Consider the following 11,120-nt stretch of genomic DNA (forward strand, 5'->3'; position numbering starts at 1 on the left):
TGTGATCAAAACATACAGTATTATAATAAAACATGATACAAGCATTGATGCATTTGTATTTTCCCACAATATAAACTCAGCAAAAAAAGAAAGTCCCTTTTTCTGGACCCAGTCTTTCAAAAATAATTCTGAAAAACCAAATAACTTTAGGACACTAAAGAGGCCTTTCTACTGACTCTGAAAAACACCAAAAGAAAGATTCCCAGGGTCCCTGCTCATCTGCGTGAACGTGCCTTAGACATGCTACAAGGAGGCATGAGGACTGCAGATGTGGCCTGGGCAATAAATTGCAATGTCCATACTGTGAGACCCCTAAGACAGCGCTACAGGGAGACAGGATGGACAGCTGATCGTCCTCGCAGTGGCAGACCACGTGTAACAACACCTGCACAGGATCGGTACATCCGAACATCACACCTGCAGGACAGGTAAAGGATGGTAACAACAACTGCCCAAGTTACACCAGGAACGCACAATCCCTCCAACAGTGCTCAGACTGTCCGCAATAGACAGGACAGGACTGGCAAAAAGTGCTCTTCACTGACAAGTCTCGGTTTTGTCTCACCAGGGGTGATGGTCGGATTCACATTTATTGTTGAAGGAATGAGCGTTACGCCGAGGTCTGTACTCTGGAGCGGGATCGATTTGGAGGTGGAGGGTCCGTCATGGTCTGGGACGGTGTGTCACAGCATCATCGGACTGAGCTTGTTGTCATGACAGGCAATCTCAACGCTGTGTGTTACAGGGAAGACATCCTCCTCCCTCATCCTGACATGACCCTCCAGCATGACAATGCCACAAGCCATACTGCTCGTTCTGTGCGTGATTTCCTGCAAGACAGGAATGTTAGTGTTCTGCCATGGCCAGCGAAGAGCCTGGATCTCAACCCCATTGAGCACGTCTGGGACCTGTTAGCTTGGAGGGTGAGGGCTAGGTCCATTCCCCCCAGAAATGTCTGGGAACTTGCAGGTGCCTTGGTGGAAGAGTGGGGTAACATCTCACAGCAAGAACTGGCAAATCTGGTGCAGTCCATGAGGAGGAGATGCACTGCAGTACTTAATGCAGCTGGTGGCCACACCAGATACTGACTGTTACTTTTGATTTTGACCCCCCCATTGTTCAGGGACACATTATTCCATTTCTGTTAGTCACATGTCTGGGGAACTTGTTCAGTTTATGTCTCAGTTGTTGAATCTTGTTATGTTCATACAAATATTTACACATGTTAAGTTTGCTGAAAATAAACGCAGTTGACAGTGATAGGATGTTTCTTTTTTTGCTGAGGTTATAGTACAGAAAATGTGTATTTTCCCACAATGTATAATATAGAACATTTGTATTTTCCCACAATATATATATATATAGAATACAGGATATCTTACAATTACCCTTCTGATATGAAAGTTAAGAGCCAACATGGAAAAATATGTCAGTATTGTTGCAAGGCGAGTTGTTCAGTTGTTCTTAATGAGTCCTACTAGCCCGGCGCTAACACCCCATAGTCTCAGTGCTGCAAGATCATCTCTTCCCTCAGGAGCTGGCTCCTTTACCTGACAGTCACTGAGAAACAAAAACATGTTAACTTAAAGCTCACCCAAACGCCTAGTTATTTATATTGTCTACACTCAGAATAAACACCACATTGTACAAACATACTCTTGATGGGATACTTAACCATCACATACACACACAAAATACTCTCCTCTTGTAAATGTAAATCATCCAACTCCAATTAACACCCAAACACACAGACACAGAGTGACTGATTCAGGTTAATCCACTATACATACAGGGATGCTAAAGTCAAAGTGGTACCTGAAGTAGCAGCCACTCTTCTCCTCCAGCCCTTCATTGACGGCGCAGTAGATGGTGGTCTGGGCACCCTCCCTGGGGGTCTTCATTAGGAGCCAGGCGGGGGCTGACAGCATTGCACTCAACGTGGGGTACTTTGACTGCGAGTGGCGCCACAGCTCTGTCCGGATAACTCCGGGGTGCAGGGAATACGACGTCACTCCAGTACCTGATGGGGTGAGTGTAGGGATAGGGCCACTAACCTTAGAATGTGGACATTCAGAGACATCATGTGGCAGGGTAGCACTGCACTGTACACCAGTTATAACCTGATTTTGAAGCAACATTATTTGTTTGTATAATAGAATCCTGAGTAATTGCAAAGGTCATGATACTTGATGAGTACTCTTTGACAAAGGCCTCAAATGTATGGGCTTTAATCCACTAGTAAACATTAGTTACCTTATCTTTAGCCATGCATTGCTAAACCATAATAGTATACAGTAAAATCCATCCATAACTATGGTAAAATACAACTAAATGTAGACCTGTGTGTTGGAGCATCTATTTTCTGACCCCGCACAAAGTTATGGCCCATTTGTAATGTATTTCCATGTAAAGAGCTGGGGTCCACAACCCCTCTTTTACACTGCTGCTACTCTCTGTTTATCATACATGCATAGTCACTTTAACTATACATGCATGTACAGTTGAAGTCAGACATTTACATACAGGGCCTTGCGAAAGTATTCGCCCCCCTTGAACTTTGCGACCTTTTGCCACATTTCAGGCTTCAAACATAAAGATATAAAACTGTATTTTTTTGTGAAGAATCAACAACAAGTGGGACACAATCATGAAGTGGAACGACATTTATTGGATATTTCTAACTTTTTTAACAAATCAAAAACTGAAAAACTGGGCGTGCAAAATTATTCAGCCCCTTTACTTTCAGTGCAGCAAACTCTCTCCAGAAGTTCAGTGAGGATCTCTGAATGATCCAATGTTGACCTAAATGACTAATGATGATAAATACAATCCACCTGTGTGTAATCAAGTCTCCGTATAAATGCACCTGCACTGTGATAGTCTCAGAGGTCCGTTAAAAGCGCAGAGAGCATCATGAAGAACAAGGAACACACCAGGCAGGTCCGAGATACTGTTGTGAAGAAGTTTAAAGCCGGATTTGGATACAAAAAGATTTCCCAAGCTTTAAACATCCCAAGGAGCACTGTGCAAGCGATAATATTGAAATGGAAGGAGTATCAGACCACTGCAAATCTACCAAGACCTGGCCGTCCCTCTAAACTTTCAGCTCATACAAGGAGAAGACTGATCAGAGATGCAGCCAAGAGGCCCATGATCACTCTGGATGAACTGCAGAGATCTACAGCTGAGGTGGGAGACTCTGTCCATAGGACAACAATCAGTCGTATATTGCACAAATCTGGCCTTTATGGAAGAGTGGCAAGAAGAAAGCCATTTCTTAAAGATATCCATAAAAAGTGTTGTTTAAAGTTTGCCACAAGCCACCTGGGAGACACACCAAACATGTGGAAGAAGGTGCTCTGGTCAGATGAAACCAAAATTGAACTTTTTGGCAACAATGCAAAACGTTATGTTTGGCGTAAAAGCAACACAGCTCATCACCCTGAACACACCATCCCCACTGTCAAACATGGTGGTGGCAGCATCAGGCCTGCTTTTCTTCAGCAGGGACAGGGAAGATGGTTAAAATTGATGGGAAGATGGATGGAGCCAAATACAGGACCATTCTGGAAGAAAACCTGATGGAGTCTACAAAAGACCTGAGACTGGGACGGAGATTTGTCTTCCAACAAGACAATGATCCAAAGCATAAAGCAAAATCTACAATGGAATGGTTCAAAAATAAACATATCCAGGTGTTAGAATGGCCAAGTCAAAGTCCAGACCTGAATCCAATCGAGAATCTGTGGAAAGAACTGAAAACTGCTGTTCACAAATGCTCTCCATCCAACCTCACTGAGCTCGAGCAGTTTTGCAAGGAGGAATGGGAAAAAATGTCAGTCTCTCGATGTGCAAAACTGATAGAGACATACCCCAAGCGACTTACAGCTGTAATCGCAGCAAAAGGTGGCGCTACAAAGTATTAACTTAAGGGGGCTGAATAATTTTGCACGCCCAATTTTTCAGTTTTTGATTTGTTAAAAAAGTTTGAAATATCCAATAAATGTCGTTCCACTTCATGATTGTGTCCCACTTGTTGTTGATTCTTCACAAAAAAATACAGTTTTATATCTTTATGTTTGAAGCCTGAAATGTGGCAAAAGGTCGCAAAGTTAAAGGGGGCCGAATACTTTCGCAAGGCACTGTACACTTAGGTTGGAGTCATTAAAACTCATTTTTCAACCACTCCACAAATTTCTTGTTAACAAGAAATTTGGCAGGTCGGTTAGGACATCTACTGTGTGCATGACACAAGTAATTTTTCCAACAGACAGACAGACAGATTATTTCACTTATAATTCACTGTATCACAATTCCATTGGGTCAGAAGTTAACATACACTAGGTTGACTGTGTCTTTAAACAGTGTGGTGGATGAATCCAAATTAGTTGGGTAACATAAGTAATTAAGATGTCTTATCTGCATAATATGCTTATGTGATATACTTGTCTATTAGAATGTATTTCTTTGGACTCTAGTGTTGGCAGTTGCACTTCTTCCCTCAGCTGGGGCTCAATCACCTGGGGCCCAGAGAGGGGAGAGGTCAGGCTTGTCTTTCACATATCCCTGGTGCTATGCAGAATATCAGAAAGGGAAGAGGACAGGATGGAACATTGTCTTCATATGTGAATGTGTCTTTACCTATTCTTAAACCATGTGAAGGGATGGCGTGATTAATGTGGAACCAATTACTTGTCTCCACAATGTCTGTGCACTAGTCACTCCCTCCTTTGGCATTGGGGGGAGGTGTATGGTAGTGTCTGGAACCATTGTATGTCCCCTCTGCTGTTGCATTTATCCTGGGATAGTGTATGACCTAGAGGCTCACTCCCCTCAGTGAGCTTGTCCAGGAGTGGGGTCGAGAAGGGGCTTTACTTGAGTTGGGAGTATCAAGAGTTGACAATTGAGTTATGCCATTGGATGAGTTGGTGTTTTTGTGCTCTACCGTACCAGGGTGAGACGGTTCCAGTTTGGAGCAGGAGGACCAGACACTGGTCTATACAATGAAAACTGTTGACACAGCAGTAACTGTCTGCTATGTATTATAGATACCTTTCAGACAAATCTTAACCTTGTGACCATTCTATGTATCTGTTGTTCGTCATGTAGGTTGAGATGGCTATAATATCATGGCTATAAAAGATATTTGTATTTTTGTGTTGTCACTTTCAATGGTTCATTAGAGATGGTGCATCATTGAAAGTCAGTGCTATTGGAAAGCTCTTATTATTAAAGATGTAGTTTAAGTATAACTCTGACTGGTGTGTGAAGTTTGTCTCTCCTCATTTGGTAATACAGAAATTAACCACCACAACAGCTTGGAAAATTCCAGAAAATTATGTCATGGCTTTAGAAGCTTCTGATAGGCTAATTGACATCAATTGAGTCCATTGGAGGTGTACCTGTGGATGTATTTCAAGGCCTACCTTCAAACTCAGTGCCCATTTGCTTGAAATCATGAGAAAATCAAAAGAAATAAGCCAAGACCTCAGAGAAAAATTGGAGACTTCCACAAGTCTGGTTCATCCTTGGGAGCAATTTCCAAACACCTGAAGGTACCACGTTCATCTGTACAAACAATAGTACGCAAGTATAAACACCCATGGGTCAACACAGCCGTCATACCGCTCAGGAAGGAGACGCGTTCTGTCTCCTAGAGATTAACATACTTTGGTGTGAAAAGTGCAAATCAATCCCAGAACAACAGCAAAGGACCTTGTGAAGATGCTGGAGCAAACAGGTTCAAAAGTATCTATATCCACTGTAAAACGAGTCCTATATCAACATAACCTGAAAGGCCGCTCAGCAAGGAAGAGGCCACTGCTCCAAAACCGCCATAAAAAAGCCAGACTACGGTTTGCAACTGCACATGGGGACAAAGATCGTTCTTTTAGGAGAAATATCATCTGGTCTGATAAAACAAAAATATAACTATTTGGCCATAATGACCATCGTTATGTTTGGAGGAAAAAGGGGGAAGGCTTGCAAGCCAAAGAACGCCACCCCGCAGCATCATCTTGTGGGGGTGCTTTGCTGCAGGAGGGACTGGTGCTCTTCACAATATAGATGGCATCATGAGGAAGGGGAAATTATGTGGATATATTGAAGCAACATCTCATCTCTCAAGTTAAAGCTTGGTCACAAATGGGTCTTCCAAATGGACAATGACCCCAAGCATACTTCCAAAGTTGTGGCAAAATGGCTTAAGGACAACAAAGTCAAGGTATTGGAGTGGCCATCACAAAGCCCTGACCTCAATCCAATAGAACATTTGTGGGCAGAACTGAAAAATCGGTGTGAGCAAGGAGGCCTACTAACCTGCCTCATTTACACCAGTTCTGTCAGGAGGAATGGGCCAAAATTCACCCAAATTATTGTGGGAAGCTTGTGGAAGGCTACCCGAAACATTTGATCCAAGTTAAACAATCTAAAGGCAATGCTACCAAATACTAATTGAGTGTATGTAAACTTCTGACCCACTGGGAATGTGATGAAAGAAATAAAAGCTGAATTAAATCATTCTCTCTACTATTTTTCTGACATTTCACATTCTTAAAATAATGTGGTTATTCTAACTGACCTAAGACAGGGAATTTTTACTAGGATTAAATGTCAGGAATTGTGAAAAACTGAGTTTAAATGTATTTGGCTAAGGTGTATGTAAACTTCCGACTTCAACTGTACATACTACCTCAATTAGCCTGAATAACCTGTGCCCCCGCACATTGGCTACCCGGACTATCTGCATTGTGTCCTGCCACTCGCCACCCACCACCCACCACCCACCACCCGCCAACCCCTCTTTTACACTACTGCTACTCGGTTTATCATATATGCATTGTCACTTTAACCATACCTACATGTTCATACTACCTCAATTAGCCCGACTAACCGGTGCCTGTATATAGCCTCGCTACTGCATATAGTCTCGCTACTGTTATTTTTACTTTACTTAGAAATTGTACTGTTGGTTAGGGCCTGTAAGTAAGCATTTCACTGTAAGGTCTACACACCTGTTGTATTTGGCGCACGTGACAAATAAACTTTGATTTGATTTGTTGCTGTACATTTAGCCATTGAACATGATATGCAGTGGAAATGTAACAAATCCCCTAGATACATTAATACATTTCCTACACATAACTAGGTTAATTCATTTTTGAATTTGTCTAATTTCTAACTACATGTATATGAGTAGTAATAGAGCTGTAATAAGGCGACCCCTCACCTTTGGTCCTTCGTGCCAGCTCCCTAGAGAAGAGGAGGTTGGCCAGTTTACTCTGCTTATAGGCGATTACTGAGTTGTAACCTTTCTTATCAAAATTAAGGTCTTCAAAGTGGATTTTCCCTGAAAGAAGATGAGGTAGAGTCAGATAAAAATATAACTCAATTGATTATATTTATTTTATTACAAAAATATCTGAACAGGATGGGCTTACCGCCTTGATGAGCGATGCTAGACACATTGATGACCCGGCTGGGGGTGGAGGCTTTCAGCAGGTCCAGGAGCAGATTGGTCAATAGGAAGTGACCTAGGTGATTGACGGCAAATTGACTCTCAAAACCTTCCACTGTGAGGCTTTTGGGACACAGCATTATACCTGTGAGGAGTAGAGGGAGAGTATTTAAAGGATGGTTCAAAAAGCTCAAGCCCACAACTTTGACAATAAAAAACATGCTCTATTTCAAAGCAAATCCAGAGTAAGAAGGATCTTCAATGACAACACCAACACAATTCAGGCTCTCAAAGCATGTTGGGTAAAATCATTTTTTTTGTACACATTTTTTTTAAACCTTTATTTAACTAGGCAAGTCAGTTAAGAACAAATTCTTATTTTCAATGACGGCCTAGGAACAGTGGGTTAACTGCCTTGTTCAGGAGCAGAACGACAGATTTGTACCTTGTCAGCTCTGGGATTCAGTCTTGCAACCTTTCGGTTACTAGTCCAACGCTCTAACCACTAGGCAACCTGTCACCCCAGTCTGCTGCATCAGTCTCACCTGCGTTGTTGATAAGTATGTCCAGACGGGTCTCTGTGGCAATGAATTCCCGAGCAAACTGACGTACTGAACCGAGGGAGGCCAGGTCTAGTTGTTGCACCACCACGTTAGTATTTCCTGTGGAACTGCGGATCTCTGCTGCAGCTGCTTCTCCCCTGGTGAGATCTCGGCAAGCCATGATCACCCGAGCTCCTGAGAACATGCAGTACCGTCAGTCTGAGAACACCCTCATCACATTCCCCTCCAATAGAATATATAGGATCAGCCCTATCATCAGCTGAACAACATCCACAATCTATCACACCCCGTCAATAAGCCTCCTACACTCAGGCCTTCCATTGAAAAGCCCCCACAGTTGCCCTTAAATCCACATTTTCCTCAGATTGCATTGGAACTTGTTTGTGTCCAAAAGGGACCCCATGAAAGGTCATGTAAATCACAACACAGTTAGAGTACAGTCCAATAGAGAAGTGCCATAGGCCTTCTGTACCTCTCATGGCCATATCCCAGGCCGTCTCCTTGCCGATGCCAGTGTTGGCACCAGTGATCACCACAGTCCTTCCATGCAGTTTGGCACGGCTGCGGCATATCCCACCGGCGATCCACTTTCGCAGTAAAACATAGCCTGGTTTGGAGACAAACGGCACTGAGCCAAAATATCACTCTTACTTCTTCTTATGTTGACCTATGAACCTTCCACTAGAGGCACCCTATCTGTTGATTGTGTAAGTACTGACAGGTTGGCCACCTCTCTCATGGGAATAGAAAGCATGTTCATTGGTCACATTGGCCCACAATACTTTTGTTACTCATCGCTTTTAATCCTGGGACTATATGTGTAACATGTGGAAGAGTAAACATCCTTATTTTGGAGCACCAATGTGATCAATCCATGGACAGGGAAAGACAGAGCAACTGAGGGCACAACCTTTATTACTGGCATCTATGGTCGATACAGGGACAGTGAACAGTTACAGTCTAATAGAGAAGTGCTGTTAAGACAACAGTTCAAAAGGCACTGGACTGGTTCCATATGGGAAGAATTTCACAAGCCCTAATCTACCACAATTAAAATCTCTCAACCAAACAAGATTTAATCCTGGCTTAACATTTTTTCAAGTCTGCGTAAAAGATCCTTTCTTGTGGAAATAGGAATTGTTAACATAGCATATACTGTATGTGCAATTGTAAAGCCTTTACACACATAACAGTATATGTCGGGATCTTGGAGCTACAGGGAGCGAACACGTTACAAATCACAAACCTTAAATAGACACTACAATCAAGCATTACCACATACCACGGTCAGTCATGCTTCAGTGATTCTGTGGATTGTCATGTAAATCAAGAAAAATGTACAATCTGAAGACTTTTACATCCTGTATGTTACAACACGGCACAACATACTTCATGCAGTCAGTTTTGATATACTTTGTTGGTGGTTTAGTAGTGTTAACTTTTGTTGAAATTAGGCTACTATTCCCCTAGCATATATTTCCATGTAGAAATGTTAGAACAATATTACCATTATAGAAAACTGTAAAAGTAATTGAAAGGAGATCTAAGACCCACAATACATCAAGATAACTTGCATAGCAGTAGAGCTGTGACTTACTGATGGTTGTCACTGTGGTCACAGCGCCGTATTTGACTAGCTGGTTTTTCTTCAACTCTTTCCACATCTTATCAACTCTTGTTGCCAGAACAGTTTGACTACCCCAGACCAGACAACTTAGCCTAGTAAATCCCGAGCTTAGCGAGTCTGGCTATTCTTCTTGAACTGTGTTGCTTTGAATGTTGTTACAGCACAAGCAGTGATACAGATCGAGTGGCTATGAATAGGTCTAAGTATCTTACATAGGAGGTTTAGTCTTATAGCCAGATTAAACCAGAACTACTTCCTTAAACAGTCAATGGTGCACCACAAGTATGGCACACTAGTATGGTTCTCCTTCTTGAAAATTCCTTAAAGTGTGATTGTGTGATGTCTTTAAACACTGACTATACCAAACACTAATTTTGAGTTGCACCTTAAAAATCCTTCTTTAACCTGTCTCCTCCCCATCATCTACACTGATTGAAGTGGATTTAACAAGTGACATCAGTAAGGGATCATAGCTTTCACCTGGATTCACCTAGTCAGTCTATGTCATGAAAAAAGCAGGTGTTCTTAAGGTTTTGTATACTCTGTATTTGTCAAGAGAACACCTTAAAGACAGATCTTGTCTGGTCCAGTGAGATTATCCAAGCCCCGGTCCAGCTGCTCCCCCTCAATTTCGACATTGGTAGCAGTAGTGGCATAGTCCCTGTCTCTCAGGGGAACAGCATGCTCTCTGTGTATTTGAGTGTACTAATACTTCAACTTTTGTTATGATGACACATGAAAGGACCTAGTCTATGGGTAGGTCCCACTGAGGTATGGGTAGGACCTAAAGTGCCACCTACTGGCCTATTGTAGGGCTACCATTTTAAAATAGTAATAGTGAAGGAAAATAGGACAAAAAGATGTAGCTAGATTTTGCATTGGCTAATTATTCATAATGAATGCAAGTTATTTTACTACAAAAATCTGGTAATCATATTGTTGATGTTTACCAGTGGTTTTAAATTAGCATGTAAATCTAGGTGGGGCAAACTCCAGCAAAGCCAATACACAACCCAACGGAACACTAAACAATACATTAATTGGACTATAACGGTGACAAACTGTGCCCACAAACTTATGGGCCTACATAAAACTGTCCCAACAGCAGAGTCCCAACAGCAGTCCCAACACCTTACCACTACTGCACCTGGCTATCAGCAGAGCCTTGTCTGGCAGCGAAACAGTTCATTCAGCCTAATTTACTGCCTTTAAAAAAACATAGCTGATATGGCTAACTTGTGTAAACACATGTGGTTTCTAATGACAATTGAGATGTACAAACTATGGCATAAGGGGATGACGAGTGGATAAGAGGCAATTCGTAATTGCGATTAAGACATTCATGAGCGAGCTAGGATGGACATAATCAATATAACTATTTGTTCAGCACTTTTGAAATGTACAGCGACAGAATTCAGAGCATAGGCCGTTCTTACAGTATTCTCCCTGTACACCAAGTCAGAACCGTAGGATA

General features: G+C 42.2%; 1 protein-coding gene across 2 annotated transcripts; it reads right to left on the minus strand.

Moving 5' to 3' along the window:
- Positions 1-5: 5 nt before the first annotated feature.
- On the minus strand, positions 6-9,811 carry LOC139392347 (retinol dehydrogenase 12). Of its 2 annotated transcripts, XM_071140274.1 has the most exons (8): positions 9,617-9,704; positions 9,302-9,326; positions 8,492-8,626; positions 8,002-8,193; positions 7,440-7,601; positions 7,229-7,348; positions 1,816-2,020; positions 6-1,560 (listed from the first exon to the last, which is right to left on the minus strand). In XM_071140274.1, the coding sequence occupies exons 2-8, from the start codon at positions 9,312-9,314 to the stop codon at positions 1,455-1,457; spliced, it is 933 nt and encodes a 310-aa protein (XP_070996375.1). In that variant the 5' UTR covers positions 9,315-9,326; positions 9,617-9,704; the 3' UTR covers positions 6-1,454. The 2 variants fall into 2 exon arrangements, with proteins under 2 accessions (XP_070996375.1, XP_070996374.1); XM_071140273.1 differs by lacking the exon at positions 9,302-9,326 and having other exon boundaries at positions 9,617-9,811.
- Between the last annotated feature and the right edge of the window lie 1,309 nt (positions 9,812-11,120).

This window comes from Oncorhynchus clarkii, chromosome 32 (assembly GCF_045791955.1).
Source record: "Oncorhynchus clarkii lewisi isolate Uvic-CL-2024 chromosome 32, UVic_Ocla_1.0, whole genome shotgun sequence".
In the NCBI taxonomy this organism is placed as follows: domain Eukaryota; kingdom Metazoa; phylum Chordata; class Actinopteri; order Salmoniformes; family Salmonidae; genus Oncorhynchus; species Oncorhynchus clarkii.

Bases quoted from the DNA above. Each gene is read 5' to 3' on its own strand.
- LOC139392347 (XM_071140273.1), bottom strand. From the start codon at position 9,683: ATGTGGAAAGAGTTGAAGAAAAACCAGCTAGTCAAATACGGCGCTGTG. The intron at 8,194-8,491 runs GTACAGAAGGCC...GCATGTTCTCAG, and splicing joins CTGGGATATGGCCATGAGAG to GAGCTCGGGTGATCATGGCT. The intron at 1,561-1,815 runs GTACCACTTTGA...TTTGTTTCTCAG, and splicing joins AAGAGTGGCTGCTACTTCAG to TGACTGTCAGGTAAAGGAGC.